Source organism: Stegostoma tigrinum, chromosome 39 (assembly GCF_030684315.1).
Source record: "Stegostoma tigrinum isolate sSteTig4 chromosome 39, sSteTig4.hap1, whole genome shotgun sequence".
In the NCBI taxonomy this organism is placed as follows: domain Eukaryota; kingdom Metazoa; phylum Chordata; class Chondrichthyes; order Orectolobiformes; family Stegostomatidae; genus Stegostoma; species Stegostoma tigrinum.
In genome coordinates, this window is record NC_081392.1 from 3,854,357 (window position 1) to 3,872,001 (window position 17,645).

Genomic DNA, 17,645 nt, shown 5'->3' on the forward strand with positions numbered 1-17,645 from the left:
CCTAACCCTAATCCTAACCCTATCGCAAAGTCAAACCAAGGTAGGACTTGCACAGTAAATGGTAAGGTCCTGAGGAGTGTTGTAGAACAGAGAGACCCAGAGTACAGGTACATAGTTCGTGAAATCCAGTGTCACAGGGTGGTGAAGAAGGCATTTCATATGCTGGCCTTCCTCAGTCAAAACATTGAGTATAGGAGTAGGGAAGTTTATATTACAATTGTAGAAGCCATTGGTGAGGCCACATTTGGAGTATTGTGTACAGTTTTAGTTACCCTGGTGTAGGAAACACAGTTAAACTGGAAAGTGTGCAAAGAAGATTTATGAGGATGTTGCTAGGACTAGCAGGCCTGAGTTACAGGGAGAGATTGGCCATGATAGGACTTTATTCCGTGAAACATAGGAGAATGAGGGGTGACCTTATTGAGGTGTATAAAAACATGAGGGACATTGATAGAATGATTACATATAGTCTTTTTCCCAGGGATAGGGAATCAAAAACTAGAGGCCATAGGTTTAAGGTGAGAGAGGATATATTTAAAAAGGACCCGAGGGGCAACCTCTTCATACAGAGAGTGGTATGTATGTGGAATGGGCTGCCAGAGAAAGTGGTTGATGCAGATACAGAACATTTTTTTTTAAACTTGGATAGTTGCATGAATGAGAAAGGTTTAGAGAGATACGGACCAAATGTGGGGAATTGGAACTAGCTGCGTGAGCACCATGGTCAGTAGGGACCAGTTTGAGCTGAAGGGCCTATTTCCATGCTGTATTACTCTGACTCTATGACTCTATCTAATGTTACTGGTATTGTAATTCTGAAGCCTAAGTAAATACCTTTGGGGCACAAGTTCACATCTTGCACTGGTGAAATTTAAATTCAATTGCAGCAATCCTTTTTTTATTAACCAGCATCTATGGGATCTAGAATATGACAATTGATCAAATATTGTGGTTGATCAAGAGGTCCAAGCAATCAACACACCAAATAGTAGAAATGTAATGCATGAGGTATACACATCACTGTTATACTTTATTATTTAAGTGATTTATGTTACAAATAATGCCTGAAATAAAACTTATCGGCAGAAAGCATTTTCACGCACTCTGAACTGGCTACTTGGACATCGTGGAGATTGTGATAACACAGTAAACTTTTGGTATATAATTTTTGTTGGCTTATTGAAAGTGCAGGTTAAAATAAGATTTGCTCCAATAAAATCTGGAATTGAAAACTCCTCTCAGTAAACCCATCTTGTTCACTAATGTCCTTTTAGGAATCCTACATGTGACTGCAGACCCACAGTAAAGTAGTTGACTCTTACATGTCCTCTGAAATGACTTTGCAAGCCATTTATTCAAAGGGAAAATGTGGATGCAGAACACCTGTTGAGATTGACACCGTGTCCTCACCCCTTTAGTAAATAGTTGCATTGATTACGTTGCAGTGTGTAATTTGTCAAAAGCAGATTAGTAACGGGATCTGAAGCAAATGGTGGTTCGCATACAAGAACCATGTCTCTCTCCACTGGAAAATGATGTGGAGGTGCCAGTGTTGGACTGGAGTGGACAAAAGTCAGAAATCACATGACATCTAAGTTACAGTCCAACAAGTTTATTTGAAATTGCAGGCTTTCAGAGTGCTGCTCCTTTGCCAGGTAGTGAAGTGGCTTCACCTGATGAAAGAGTAGTACTCTGAAAGTTTGTGATTTCAAATAAATCTGTTGGACTACAACTTGGTGTTGAGTGATTTCTGACTTTGACCACTGGAAAATGACAGGATGACTCTATTCTCCCTCTTGGCAGAAGTGTCCTCTGGCAATTACCCACAACAAAACAAAAACAAAGCCTTTGTTCAGCTAAGATTGTTGAGTGCTTCCATCATTTCCTATTTCAGTTTTCCAACATCTACAGAAGTGTTTCCCTTCTAATTAGGGAAGAAAATAGCCAAACATTCTGTGTTGGATTTTGAATGGTTGCCTTACTCATGAAGAGGGTAGTGCTCGGGTGTGATGTAGAAATTATACTCCAGGCGAGAACCTGTACTTCTAGTAATCTACAGGACTGCTGTGGCTGTTACTGAATGCATTAAGAAACATGTTCCTTTTACCCTGCAGAACTCCATCCACCTGTTAAGACTGTTCCCAGTCTGGCTGTACATTCAGGCAGTATGACACCCGCCAAGATGCCCCCTGTCCTAAACCATGGCTCTCCAACTATTCTGGGCAAACGAGGATACGAGCAGCACAATGGCATTGATGGTCAGTATATCGTACAGAACAAGGGTTCATGGGCTGCTCGATTACTCACCGTGGCAGTCCTTAGCTGTAGTTCAGATATGGTTCCTGACAACATCCTTTTGTGCTGTAAACACGAAGACAGTGATTATCAGAGTTGTAGTGAAGGTGATATGGGACGTGAGACTTGCTTAGCAGTAACCTGCTCATGCTGACTCCAGACCAAAGATTGTGACTTGGGTGTCCAGGTTGTGTTTACAGATAGCTGTCCCAAGCTTGAGGCTCTATAAACTATTGAGCTGAAATGATTCCCATTTCTTGAATCAGAATGCACACCGTCACCTGCGTTGACCTGATGTCGATATCCTAATAGTTCTCCCATTCAGACTTCTCAGTTTGTTGGTAACTCCTGTTGCAGCTCAAACTGCATGGAGTGCTTGTGTGAGACTGAGGAACTCCAGTTTGTATGGACTGGTTTACCAGTTGGTTTGCCCTTGCTGTTTTTGGTTTGGTCATGTGTCAGCTTAACTGTATGTGGTATTCTATAATGTTCTTCATCACTGTCTGTTGGTCCTTGTTTACCAGGCACTATGAAGAAACGTCTGTTGATGCCGTTTAGGGGTAAGACAATCGCGCAGTCGTGCTCACGGCTACACGCTCATCGTGAGTGCTTTGTGTTGTTGCTCCCCTTGCAAACCACCCCTACCCCCTTCCTGCTTTGATAACCTCCAAAACAGCCTCCTGCTCGTGGCACTTATTCACCAATCAGCTTGAGAACTACCAAATCACCATTGAGGCTTCTTTTGGATCTGGTGAAGGGCTTTTACACCTGATTTTATGCAATGAGAGGGAACTCCGTGAAGTGCCTGGGAACAAATTCCTCCTGCATTCAGCAGCACATGGTTAGAGTATGTAGTTTTAGTCATGAGTAATGTGTGTTGCTCCCCAATTCAAATAGGTCCAAGCTGCCTTAATAGGGAGAGTTGTTTCTTTGAGGTGTAATGTCTCTGTACTGTGCTTTGAACAATAGACATCATACCTGACTAACACCTTTTCCTGGTCAATTTTACAGTGTTCATTCTCTAGAATAAACACTCACTGCTCAAGAGTTGAGAAGGTGTAGAGTGGAAGTGGAGGGCCTGAGATCGGCACATTTCTGGCTTTGCCTGACCTTTTGCCGGGTTGTAGCCAGAGTTCCTGCAATAAAACTGCAGTCAGGAGGTTTTTGTACAGCCTGGAAATGTTGGTCTGATACATGTGGAGAATTGTTCCAGCATAGTGTGTATTTAACTTTCTCACGCACTGTTAGGCAGAATAGCTTGTAATGGAGTGGGCCAGTTACACAGGGCAGTTGACCCTTGCCCAGCACAGTAACAGGAACGTTGCTGGTAATTATCAGGCCAATGTGTAGAATTTCCTCTCTCTCCTGACTGGGTCTAGGCAAATGCAATACTGAGCACCATAAGGCACAAAGATTCTGGTTCTGACCTACTCTGTGCTACAGTAGCTTGTTAGAAGAGCCAAGTGAGGCTCTGCAATTGGTCTGGGTAAACTGGGATTGGGATTGACCAAGGATTTTGCTCGTGGCCTCAGTCCAGTCCTCAGTCGGGACTCTGCCTATGAGTACCTGAAACAAAGGGTGGACCAGCTAAGCCATCCACACCCAATGTCCGTTCACAAGGTGGAATTGGCTCCTTGGGTGAACAGGCTCAGTGAGGATAAGCCATTGTCAGCTTCCTGATGCCTGTAGGACTAATTACATAGTCAACCATTGTCTTCGCCACAGAATAGGAAGAGGCTAGAAACATCAGACTCAAACTTCGAACATGAATTCTGTGTCTTGGAATAAGTTCTGGGGTGGCTGGGGTTGGACTTTAAGACCTGTAGCTATTTCAGATTGTGGAGGTGGTGGTGAGGGTTGAGAAAATTGTGACTTTTTTTTAAATTAATCTTTGCCTGGTTGTTTGAGGTGGTTTGTGGATGTTTTGGAGTGTTATCAGTTTGTCATACTCTTGGCTCATGCCTTGTTTTCTCAGATCTGTGTCCCATTACCTGTACAACAATAGAAGCTGCAAGGCAGTTTTTGGTTCAGTGGTACCCAGTCTTCATGATTTATGCAACTGCTTTTAACTCCCTTGCCGTTTGTTATTGTGTCTGTAATGTATACCATGCAGTGACTTTGCTCTTCAAATCGTTTTTAAGGAAGTGGGCACTAGTTTCCCCAATTTTTGCAAACCACACACTGATCTGGGCAGTGGTTATGTAAAGGACGGTTGCCTGATAAATCAAAGAAGTATATGTTGGTCACTGTATTGTATGTGTTAGTGCCTATTCCTGCTTGGTGCCATCTTGTGACTGTTAGCTGGTTGTTATCCTGAGTCTGAAAGAAATGTATTTTGATTTAATAATTTAATTCAGTTTGAACAGTCCATTGTTGCACAAGGTAAGGATGAGGCGGACCATTAAACCCATTGTCCATCAATCCAGCAACTCCTCTCTGTTCAGCGTCTAACTGCTTTTTCCATAATTATGCCATTTTCATCACAGATCCTTAGTGCAAGGGCTGAGGTCAGCAGCAGTCAGCCCAGATCATATGTCCTAGTTTGAGTAAATCTCCCTCTACTCTGCTCCAACCTCAAAACATAGTCCTTAGCTGTACCAGTGACATTTCAGGCATGCCCTGTCAGTTTGGGCAGAATTGCCAATTAGCGATTTGTGTTTTTGGGCCTTGAGTTCATCTCGCATGGAGTCCTTCCAGCCAAGGAGCTTTCATTCTACTTGTCAAGGCTGAACTTGACCCATTTCTCAGAATTGGCCATTAGCACCAATCTCCTGAAATGCTACTGAAATGCTCAGCAATTTCCTGGCCAACATGAAGTTTGTTGAAAAGTTAGGTAGTTGAAGATTGTATGAGACGATTATGCTTTGCACCCTAGATATTTGCATAATTGAATTATTTGGTGAGACAACAGTGAACTTTCCAGCTCCCTTTATAACTGTGGCATTTGTGCCCACTATAATGTAATGGTGTGTAATAGACAGCACACTGTGTAGTTTTTATGTGGCCCACTTAACAGAGTCAGCACAATGGAACGGTCCAACAGTCACCCCTGATCTTGCCCCAGGGGAGCTGGAACGTTTTTGAAATTAATCTGCACAGATTGAGATCTGACTCAAAAGGTAGAGGTAGTCAGTGAATGAATGGAGTGGATAAGTGAGCAAGACCTGGTTTGTATGTCACCACTGCCTGTCGTTTTCAGTGGCTGTTGTCGGCCACTTGTTCAGCAGTCCCGAGGGTGATGTCTTTCAAAACTGTGCAATGTTTCACAGCCTGCCTTTGAGACTGGAATCAGCCATTTGCTTCAAGTTTGATGTGTATTTAAGAAAAAGGAATTTCCTAGTTCAAAGCTAGAATGGTAATCTTGGTGGAAATGTGGATAATTGTTTTTGGGACTGCTGCTATAGCTGGCAGATGTACTACTTAATTGGAAGACTTCATTCAATCATAGAATCCCTACAGTGTAGGAACAGTTCATTTGGCCCAACAAATCCATACCAGATCTCCGAAGAGCATCCCATCCAGATCCATTCTCCTACCCCTGATTTCCCCAGATCTGACCCACCTAATCTACACATCCCTGCACACTATGGGCAATTTAGTATGGCCAATCCACCTATCCTGCACATCTTTGGACTGGTGGGAGGAAATTGGAGCACCCGGAGGCAACCTACACAGACATGGGGAGAATGTGCAAACTCCACATGGTCGCCCGAGACTGGAATCAAACCCTGGCCCCTGGCGCTGTGAGGCAGCAGTGCTAATTGCTGAGCCACTGTGCTGCCAACCCTCATTGGGGTGATTGAGAATATTGGTGGCAATTCATTAGTTTGGGCACAAATGGTGCCTTCTCATTCATCCTTGATGTAAATTCCCAAACTGGGGTTTATTAAGTAATCGTGGAAAAGTATTAGCCTTTCCAGATCAAGCTCCACAGTCTAATAAACTTTTAAAACTCCTGGTGCACATTTTCTTCAGGGAAATAATGAGAAATGAATAAATGAGTCATTGTGCCTGACAGTGAGCATTTGCTTCAGGATTTCTGTACTAGACTTAGTTTCTTGAATTTCAGTTCGGGACTTGTGTTGAAATAATTGAAAATGTAAAAAATGGCAGATGTGAGGGGAAGTGGAGTGAGAAATGCACTGTGTGGTTAGGTTGAGCTGAGAACCCAGCCAGCACTCCGTGAAAATGAAACTTGCTGTGCAATGCTGGTGAGCTTGTGGACAAGGCCAAGCTGAGGACTTAACCTGGTGAGCACAACAAACCACAGATGGTGGGGACTGCACCTTAGTTAAAGGGTGACACAATCAGTTTTCATTCTTGTAGTGCCTAATTACAATCCATCCTGGAGGAGAAGGATCTTTTCCCTGCATCCTCTCCCTATGACTGCTGCAGTGACTGTGCCTTGTATCCGGAGATATTGACCTCGAGCTTCCCATTCTTTTAGGCAGCTGGGGGAGTTGTTTGTTTCCTGTCACACTCCACATCAGTGACGTGTGAACCTTGCATCAGTTTTATTATTGCCCCTCAATACAGTGAATTGCTTGCCAGTTTTGGATTTTCTAACTGTCCAATTCCAGCAATGACCTGTTGACACACCTGCCCCAACCTTGGTGCTGCTCTGTTTCCTGTCTGTGTGTTTGGAGATCAAATATCTCTGTATTCTGAAATTGAGTCTTCACGTACAGAGTTCACTGTTGGATGTAATCTGAAGCTCTGAGGATGCTTTTGCCTATTCCCTTCTCCTGCATTTAATTCCATAAGCCCCATTGACCCTTGGTTGCCTCACCAAGAACAGAGAGGTGCATTAAGACTGATGGTTTTCGTCAGTGGTCAGTGTAACAGCTCTTGAAAGCCAGGCAATCGAGCAAAAATCCCACTGATATCCCCTCCTGTACACCCCTGAGTATCAATCTTGGTCAGACCCAGTGACAAAGTTTGAGGGAGATGTCCTAGTGCTGTTGCTTCCTGCCTCTGCCAGGGAGCAAGCCTGTGACCTACCTGAGAAAATGTCTATGCCTGAACTCAAGTACATTGTTTTCATGCAAGCGTCTTTGGTGAGCTCCAGGGGCAATGAAAACTGCTGTGTGATCTCTGGATGTTAAACTCAGTTAAATGAGGAAGACCGGTCCAAGTAGGCAATCTGTCAACATTGCCAAATTGTTTAATATGAACTTGATCATTAGCGCTGAGGCCTGGGTATTCAAACACACTTCCTGGGTGCAGGATCTTTTGAGGTGAGGATGGTTCATTCACACAGGTCAGACTGGTTTTCCCAGTGCCTGTATGACTGTTTTCCCATGGCACTGTGCGTGTGAGTCTGCAAACTGCTTTCCCCTGCTGCAGGGTGGGGAATTGTGCATCCTTGTGTAATCATCAAACACTCTACTGATTCTGTTGTTCTTCTTTTATGTTTAGCAAATCATGGACAAGTTAGACAAATGGTAAGTTTTATTTTTACAAATGATGCATTTCTTTTATTTTATGCAGTGTTTTCATTTGTTGTGGTAATGAGAGGGATCCCATTTCAGGCACCCAGTGTCACCATAGAAGACTCCCAGTCTCGGTATATCAAATGATGAGATAGAGTCGAGTGAACTTTGGAACTCTGGTACATGATGAGTACTGACAAATACAAGTGCCTCAACTAGTGCAGTCTTGCCGTGATCATTCGTATTGTATCCAGTGAAGTATGGAATTAGAATAATTCCAGTAATCGCAACCTGATTTCAAATAATGAGGATGGTGCAGCCAGTTAACTGCTCATCTGGAAAATTCCCAATGTTGTGAGGAAATGAAGGTAATGAATATGGGGGAAGGAAAAGTACAGGAGTAACATGAGGGACTAAAACCAGCAAATCCCCAAGACCTGATAGCCTGCCTATTAGAGTTCTTTAACTGGCAACAGAGATAGTTAATACACTGCCAATGATTTTCTATAATTCTGTCATTTCTGGAATAGTCCCAGCAGCATTTAGCAAATGTAACAACACTTTGAGAACAGAGGAAGAGAGAAAACTGCAAACTGGCCTGTAGTTAACCTGACATCCGTCAAAACGAAAGAACTGGAATCTATTATTAAGCATGTCTTAATAATGCATTTACAGTGCCAAACTATGATTAGAGTTAATCTTTTTTTCTGACAAGGATAGTTGTTTGGCAAATCTGAGTTTTTGAAGATGTAACTAATCTGAGTTTTTGAAGATGTAACAGGGAAACCATGATGTGCAGGTACAGTGTTGGACTGGAGTGGACAAGGTCAGAAATCACATGACACCAAGTTATAGTCCAACAGGTTAATTTGAAAGCATGGGCTTTTGGCGTCTTTCACTTCCTTCAGCTGTTAGTGATATATGAAGAGAGACCGGATTGGTTAGGACTATATTCACTACAGTTTTGAAGAATGAGAGGGTTCTCATAGAAACCTATAAAAGTCTAACTGGACTAGAGAGGGTAAATGCAGTACGAATATTCTCAATGACCAGGGAATCACTGTCAAGAGAACAGTGTCAATCAGTTAGGACTGAGATGAAAAATTTCTACATCAAGTGGTGAGCCTGTGGAATTCTCTGCCACTGAGTGATTGATGCCAAAACATTGAATGTTTTTGAGGAGTTGGATTTAGTTCTTAGGATGTGGGAGAAAGCAGGAACAATGGGTGGAGTTGGATAATCAGCCATGGTCATGTTGAAAGTCACAGCAGGCTCAAAGGGCCGAATGGCCACCTCCTATTTTTGATGTTTCTATTCACTTTCTTTATGAGAGTAAAAAAATGGTGTAAAATTTGTAACCGTCTGTGATTATAGTGATGTGGATGTACACGGACAATGAACTCAAAAAAAATGCGGATGTAATCAAGCAAGTAGCAAATCAAATGCCACATTGGCCTTTTATAGCAAGGGCCTTGGAGAAAAGGAATGAAGACGTGCTGTTGCAGTTCTTCGGGGCATAATTCAGACCATACTTGGAATGCTGTGCTTGATTTTTCATTCCCATTTCAGGAAGGATATCCTGCTGAGGATTTTGCAGTGAAGGTTCGCTGGATTGACCCTAGGATGAGCGTGTCACCCTGTAATGAGACCTGAGATAGTTAGGTCTATATTCTCTGGCATTTAGAAAAGTAAGATGAGTTTCATAGCGTCAACAGTGAGAGAGCTACTCACATTGACTATGGATTCTAGAACACAACACTATCTCAGAATAGGGGGACCATTATTTCAGACTGAGATGAGAAAATTCTTGACCTTATTAAAGAGTTGTGAATCTTTGGGATTTTCTACACCGGAAGTTTCTGGGTGTTCCTTCAATCAATATGGTTAAAATTGAAATAGATTTTTGGTGTCTGTGGGAATTGAAGGATAGAGGGAGTGAATCTGAAGTCTTAGGATAAGTCACGCATATGTTGAATGGTGGAGCAGGCTAAATGGGTTGAATTATCTCCTTTCTGTTCTGTTCTTCCTCACCAAGTATAGACCAGGTTCTTCAGACGTTCACACTCGTTCTAAGTGTCCAGCCTCTGCCGTTTTGACAGTTCCACATGGGGATATGAGTTTGATTCGAAGTGAGAATGAGTGGGATTATTGCCACACCATGGACACAAGCACAGATTAGAGGCTAATGCTGCAGTGCAATACCCCTGGAACCCATCAGAAGCTGCTGTCCTTCCCAATGCTGTGGGGCATTATCAGCTGCTCGCACCACAAATTGCAAAGCAGTCTGTTTGCGTGCAGACGTCTTTTATCGAATCCCTAATTGTACACACCATGGTGGAAATCATTGGTCTCTGGTTCTGTTCTTGCACTTTCTCTTTCCCTTCCTGCTTCTCACCTTGCTGGTCCATTTCTTGTGTTCCTGAACATTAATTGTTAATTGTTTGTGTCCTGTGACAGACTGCTATCAATCGGGGTTACATGATTAATGGGAAACCGTATTCAAGGAACTCCAAAGTGCTGAAACCGGGGTCCCTTCCACCAATGAAGGGCAGGAGGATGAACTGGATCGATGCACCAGATGATGTTCTTTTCATAGCAACAGATGAAACTCGGTAATGACTGAATTTGCCCTAAGATGCTGGCTGGCAGCATCCTGTGTTTCAGTGGCCTGCTGAGCTTGGCAATGATCTGGTCTCCCTATTTACATTGGAGTTTGAAGTATGAGCAACCTGTATCTCATTTTGAGGGAAGTGGGTATCGCTCATTAGGCCAGCTCCCTAATTGCCCTGGAGAAGATGGTGGTGAGCTGCTCCCTGAATCATCAGTCTTTAACTCTGCTGCTCGTGTATCACAAACAATTTGATGTGATTCAACATGTTATGCTCCTGTGAAGTGAACATGTGAAAATCAAATTCAACTGAACTGAAAATGTACTGCTATTGATTGTATTGTATGTTCATTGTCGAGATGCACCATTGCAGATTTGCTCTCGGCTTCCGTGTATAATCCCGAAACCAGCTGATGACAACATGAGTGGGACGGTTGGAGACCTTGACAAGAAATGGGCTAGCAAAAGGGAAAGTTTTGAGGAAGGGTTGTGCAACAAGAATGAGAAATATAAAAATGTGTCAGGTCTGCAGGTTACGTTGTGACAAATGGGAGTAAGCCATTCAGCCCCTCAAGCCTACCCCACCAGTCAATAGAATCCTGGTTGATCTAACATTCCACACGTTCACTTTCCTGTCCTTTCCTGTAACCCTCGCTTCCTCTATTGATCATGTATCTTTCTATCACAGCCTTAAACATATGCAAGGGCTCTGCACCCACAGTTCTGAGTTGAGGAATTCCAAAAACACTTGACCCTCTGAGAAGAGAAATTCCTCCTCATCTCAGTCAAAAATTCATCCTCATTAATGCTATGCTCTTTGGTCCTAGATTCTCCCATGAGGAGAAACATCCCCCTCACCATTTATCCTGTTAAGCTCCTTAAGAACCATATATGTTTAATGAGATCACCTGTCATTCTACCAAAATCCAATGACTAGAGTCCCAAACTGTGTAGCCTTTGCTCATAAACGATCCCTCTGTACGAGGGGTCATTCTAGGTGAACATGCTCTGAACCGCCTCCAATGAAATAATATATTTACTTTAATAAGGGAATGAAAATTGCTTTCAGTACTGTAGATGTTGTCTCACCAGCACCTTATACAGTTGCAGTAAGACTTCCTTACTCCAATCCCCTTGAAATAATGGCCAACACTCTCTTAGCCTTCCTCATTTTCTGCTGCGCATGTTTGCTTGCTTTCCGTGATCAGTGGTAATGGGAACTGCAGATGCTGGAGAATCCAAGATAATAAAGTGTGAAGCTGGATGAACACAGCAGGCCAAGCAGCATCTCAGGAGCACAAAAGCTGACGTTTCGGGCCTAGACCCTTCATCAGAGAGGGGGATGGGGTGAGGGTTCTGAAATAAATAGGGAGAGAGGGAGAGGCGGACCGAAGATGGAGAGAAAAGAAGATAGGTGGAGAGGAGAGTATAAGTGGGAAGGTAGGGAGGGGATAGATCAGTCCGGGGAAGACGGACAGGTCAAGGAGGTGGGATGAGGTTAGTAAGTAGGAAATGGAGGTGCAACTTGGGGTGGGAGGAAGGGATGGGTGAGAGGAAGAACAGGTTAGGGAAGCAGAGACAGGCTGGGCTGGTTTTGGGATGCAGTGGGGGGAGGGGATGAGCTGGGCTGGTTGTGTGATGCAGTGGGGGAAGGCCAGCCCAGTTCGTCCCCGCCCCCCACTGCATCATACAGCCAGCCCAGCCTGTCTCTGCCTCCCTAACCTGTTCTTCCTCTCACCTATCCCTTCCTCCCACCCCAAGCTGCACCTCCATTTCCTACCTACTAACCTCATCCCACCTCCTTGACCTGTCCGTCTTCCCTGGACTGACCTATCCCCTCCCTACCTCCCCACCTATACTCTCCTCTCCACCTATCTTCTTTTCTCTCCATCTTCGGTCCGCCTTCCCTCTCTCCCTATTTATTCCAGAACCCTCACCCCATCCCCCTCTCTGATGAAGGGCCTAGGTCTGAAACGTCAGCTTTAGTGCTCCTGAGATGCTGCTGGGCCTGCTGTGTTCATCCAGCCTCACGTTTTATTATCCCACACTTTGTTTGCTTGCTTTCTGTGTTTCGTGTATAAGTACCCCCCAAGTCCCTTCCTTGCTGCAGCTTTTTGACATTTAAAATGTACTGTTATATTCTCTCTTTGAAAATGAACAACTTCACATTTTCTCACATTATACTCCACTTGCCAACTTCTAGCCCATTTACTTAACCTATCATCGTCTCTTTGTATCGCTTTCGCAACCTGCCTTTCCACCTGCTTTTGTTGTCTGCAAGTTTGGTCACAATGCATTTTCTTCATTCCTCCGAGTCATTAATATATATTGTAAACAGTTGCAATCCCAGCTCGAGGTAACCCTATCACCTTCCTGCTCCTCTGATGCTGCTTGGCCTGCTGTGTTCATCCAGCTCTACGCCTTGTTATCTCAAGAGTACTTGTCTGCCTTGAGCCCCATTAGTTCGTCACATTAGTTCGTCACATAATTGTTCTCTCATGGAGGGGATGGTACTTAATTCCTCCCTGTGTTCTCTAGCATTAATGGGATTTTTGAAGTATCTTCCACCATAAAGACAAATGCACAATAACTGTCTAATTCCTCTGCTATGTCCTTGTTCTCCATGGTCATCTCCCAAGATTCATTTTTTTAAGGGGGCCTATGTTCACTTTGATCACTCATTTCTTTTGGAAAAATCAATATCAAATTCTGTTGTGTTATGATCACTACTTCCGAGGAGATCTTTTACTCTGAGATCTATGGGGTGGGGAGGGATCCACCGGGGTCAGCGTGCTTGATCCAGAGACTAGTTTCCTGTTCAAATGCCAACTGAAACAGCTCTTTCAATTCAAATGTTTGTCTGTTGTATGATTTGCAGTTTTATTTAGTGTTGTCTTTTTCCCTTTGAAACCAGGAAAGTGCGTAAGATGCTGGGCCCGGTTGATATGAAGCGGGCAGCACGTCAGCCCTACAGACAGATTCTCATTCGACAAGGACGTACGTCTTCTGCATCACAACAAGCCAGGCAGCCCATGAATGAAGAACCAATAGTCATCGAGGATTAATGCAAAGTGGAGTTTTAATAAAGCAAGAGACTTGTAGTCCCTGTTATACTTGAACCTTCAGTAAGCATGAAGTAGAGCTCCTGAACTAGACTCCAAATCAAGTGCTTGTCAGCCTCACGTTTAAGATCAATTTGAAGGATTATTATTTGAGTTAAATTTCCAGTGTCCTTCCAGAGTGGACAGTGGCAGTGAACAGACAGACAGTGGCCGATGGCTACAGTTAAAGGCAGCTCCGACAGCCTCTTCCACCCCTTCTCGGTGGCTCCCACCTTTTTTTGTTCCTACAGGAAGCGGAGCTGCCTCGTGATGTTATTTGCGAACCTGAATGGCCTGTGGTTCTCTTTGTTCTTCGAACTCTCCTCCTGCTCCAGTGTGTGCTGCTGGCACTCCCAGAACAATGTGGTTGTCTATGGCTTGGTAAAAGGTTTTTTTTAAAAAAGAAAAGTAAAGAAAAAGATTTTAAGAATTCCTTTTATTTTGAGAATTGTCTGTAATAGTTTAAGGAGGTGCCGTTTCTCCTCGGTTTAAGAAGCAAGTTTTGTTTTTATGAACTGGTTGGCGTGCAGTTAATGCAGTGCATTGTTTTTGCATGTTACACTGTATATTGTATCCTTGAACCCATTTAAAATGGTGCAGTTTTCCAGTGGAACCGAAGAGGGAAAAAAAAACTTTCTTAAAAGACTTTTTTTCATGTATGACCTTGAATCTTTTCATCACTTGAGATTCGTTATTGCAAGTTTCACAGTGAATAATTATGTACAAAATATTTTTCCATGTTTCTGACTTGGGTTGTGTTTGAAGCACCCTGATTTTCACAGTGAGATATATTCCTACTACAAGGTTCTATAGTTTAGTGTGCTGATATGTACATACACTGCTAATGTAGTTGGTAAGTTAGTGTTATTCAGTCATTCCATAGGATTCAGGGAGGGGCAGTGGATGTAAAGTTTTACTGATTCACTTTGTAACAGCTTAAGGACATGCAGTGTCCCCACTGGGGCAACCTGGACTTGGTGTCCCTCTTGGAATAGTCAAATGAAGCTCATTCTTAGCCATATGAAAACAATAAAGCATCAACTGAAATCTCTCCAAGTTACTTTCTTCTACTTTAGCATTTTATTTTGTCAAGTGCTCTTTGTGACACGTGTGGCATGTTTTCTTTTCAGCATCTGCGAGGAGCCTTTGAACCCTGTTCCTGTGCAGTCTTCCACACCTTTTCAGAACCAGTCCCACAGCTTGAAACGTAACAAATATATGCCCCACAGTTAAAGAAATGGGACTGTGAAAACAGAGCCATAGGGCAGTTAGCATAACAGTCAGTTTGGAGTCTGTTTTTAGTGGCATGATAAGAGATGACACTGAACAGAGTCAACATGATTACAGAAAGAGGTATGAAAACTGCTATTTATTTTAAATGTGTGTAACCAAGAGGGTAGATAAAGGGAAACCAACATTTACAATATTTGGATTTCAAAAAGCATTTGATAAAGGTGGCAAAGTTAGCTATGATAAGAAAGCATGAAGGCTACAAAGAGATATAGGAGATAGTAAGAACTGCAAATGCTGGAATCAGAGTCAATACAGTGTGGAGCTGGAGGAACACAGCAGGTCAGGCAGCATCAGAGGAGCAGAAAAGTTAATGTTTCATGCCTAGACCCTTCAGGACTTCATGATATAGGTTAGATTAGTGGAAGAGAGTTTGGCAGATGAACAATAACATGGGAACGTGATATTATCCACTACAGGAGCAAGAACAAAGAAGAATGTTTTTAAAAGGTGAGAGATTGGGAGGTGTCGAGATTCCTTGAGAGTCAAGTGACCTTGTACACTAGTCACAGCAACTGTTTGCAGCACGTGATATGTTAACTAACTTCCATTACAAAAATTACTGGACTCTAAGTAAAGAAATCTTAACTGCAGTTAGAGGTTTGTGAAAGCATACCAGGAATACTGTATGCAGTTTTGATCTCACCCTCTGGAAGGATGAATTTGGAGGAGGTGCAATAAAGATTCAGTGGATTGATTCCTGGGATGACGTGATTGTCCACTGAGGAGAGATTGAATACAATAAACCTATATACTGTAGAATTTAGAGGACTGAAAATGATTTGTAATTGGCTCTCCTGCGAGGGCTTCATGGATTAGATGTTGGGAAGGCTTCTGCTTGTGAATATTTAGAACACAAGGCCCCAGTGTAAAGTTAAAGCTTCTGCTATTTAGGAACAAGATTTTTTTTCCCCCACTCAAAGGATTGCACATCCTCAATTCTATTCCGAGAGCTGTAGATGATGTCGTTGAACATACTGTTTAAAAAAAAGCAAGCTTAACAGATTTCTTTTACTATAGAATTGAGGGCTGCTGAGATAATGCAGTGAATGTAGGGTTAAAGCAGGTTTGAAATCCCACTTGGCCTACCCATATTTCCATGTTCTTACAGTACTTTCACTCTTGTTTCCCACCACACATCCCCCCCTCCCCCGACACACACACACACCACGGAAAATATCATCTTTAAATCTACCCTGTTGAACTCCTTCATAGTGTGTAGACTTCCATGAGTCATCTCCTTAAAGTAAGAAAGGCCCAGTTTGTTCAGTCTGTCCTGATGGTTATAACCTCAATCTGAGGTTATCTTTGTCAATCTTCTTTGCAATATCTCCAGTCCCTCTGTTATATTAGTAATGTAGAATCCAGAACTGGGCACAGTTTTCCTAAATATGGACAGAAGAATGTACATTTAGTTGAACATAACTTCCCTAATATTCAATTTTGCTCCCTTTTGAAATGAACTCTCTTGCTGTGGTTACCGTTTAGCAGATGTCTAACTGATTTTAACTGACCTTGATACTTTTTATGAAACTGAGTTCCTAGATCCCTTGCTGCTCTATACAAACTTAGGCAATTCTTTTACAAGGTGTGAATGACCTCTTTACCTTTTACAGCAAATGCATCCTTGCACTAATCTCAGTTGAAATTAATTTCTTTTCCTGATTTACCAGACTGATCCTAGGGATAATGGGATTGTCTTGAGAGAACAGACTGAGTGAGTGAACTGGGCCTATGTTCTAGAGAATCAAAGAATGATTGATGATCTCCTTGGAACTTGCAAAAATTCCCTCAGGGTTTGACAGGGTAGATGCGGTTAGGATGTCCCTCCTTCTCCACCTGGGCTATGGGGTAGTGGCAGTCTTAAAATGTGGTCTAGGTCACTTCAGACTGAGGTGAAGAGGAATTTCTCTGTGACGATAGTGAATCTTTGGAATGTTGTACACTAGAGGGCTGTAGAGGGTCAATTTGAATCTGGAAATCTGGATACTGACTATTTCAAGGTGTATGGTGATGGCTGGGGAAAATGGCTGATGTGGAAAATCAACTTTGATCTGATTAAATGGCAGAACAGTTTCAATGAGTCAATAGATAAATGTCAAGGGCAATTAGGAACAGGCAAAAAATGCTGGCCGGCCAGCCAGTGATGCCCACATGCTATGAGTGAATAAAAAAATCAAAGGTATACTCCCATTCCCTTTATTCTTTTAAATCACTTTTATAGAAATATACACTTAAATGTGATGTATTGCGTTCTGTGGACTAATCAACTGAATGTAAGAAAATTAAATGCACAAATGTCTTTGATTAGATTTCTAGTCATAAATATGATTTCTCAGTCAAGTGTCAATAAATATAAGCCTAAAAGGGTGTAACTCATCTTTGACTTTTAATGTAAGGCCAACATTTTAAAAATAGTATGAAAGACATATTTTCTATCTTCAACATCGATGGTTTGAGAGATGGAACTGCAGGAGCAGTAACTAAGGGTCCAGTGGTGAACAACTCTCAAGGCTAGGAAATGACATTTTGTTAAAATTCTGTAAACCTATACAAAAACCATTCATTGGTTATCACATTTCTGCTAAGCTGTGGATAATGTTGGGAGAAGGAACTGGTTTTTTAACTTTCTGATGAAGGATTTAGGCCCGAAACATCAGCCTTCCTGCTCCTAAGATGCTGCTTGGTCTGCTGTGTTCATCCAATTCTACACCTTATCTCAGATTCTCCAGCATCTGCAGTTCCTGTTATCTCTGGTTTTTTTACTTGTTTGTTTAAGACATGCCTGAGACCAGGCACATATAAGGATATACCTACAAAGTTCAGAATCACCATAATTTCAGTTAAATCTTCTATTGATGTTTTGGAATTGGTCAAGACTGCTCACTGTGCAATTTTTAGAATAACTCAAAATAGCTT

At 42.5% G+C, this 17,645-nt stretch overlaps 1 protein-coding gene across 4 annotated transcripts in view; it reads left to right on the forward strand.

The window, feature by feature from the left end:
* The window catches only part of LOC125447660 (metastasis-associated protein MTA1-like), a 111,546-nt gene extending 94,441 nt beyond the window's left edge, over nt 1–17,105 (forward strand). For 2 of the 4 annotated variants that reach the window (XM_048522276.2, XM_048522279.2), the window contains 5 exons: nt 2,115–2,258; nt 2,820–2,897; nt 7,714–7,739; nt 10,185–10,339; nt 13,250–17,105. In XM_048522276.2, the coding sequence (XP_048378233.1) occupies nt 2,115–2,258; nt 2,820–2,897; nt 7,714–7,739; nt 10,185–10,339; nt 13,250–13,400 (554 nt within the window). In that variant the 3' untranslated portion in view covers nt 13,401–17,105. The remainder of the gene's footprint in view (nt 1–2,114; nt 2,259–2,819; nt 2,898–7,713; nt 7,740–10,184; nt 10,340–13,249) is intronic. The other 2 variants (XM_048522277.2, XM_048522280.2) reach the window with 2 other exon arrangements.
* Nucleotides 17,106–17,645: the final 540 nt, after the last annotated feature.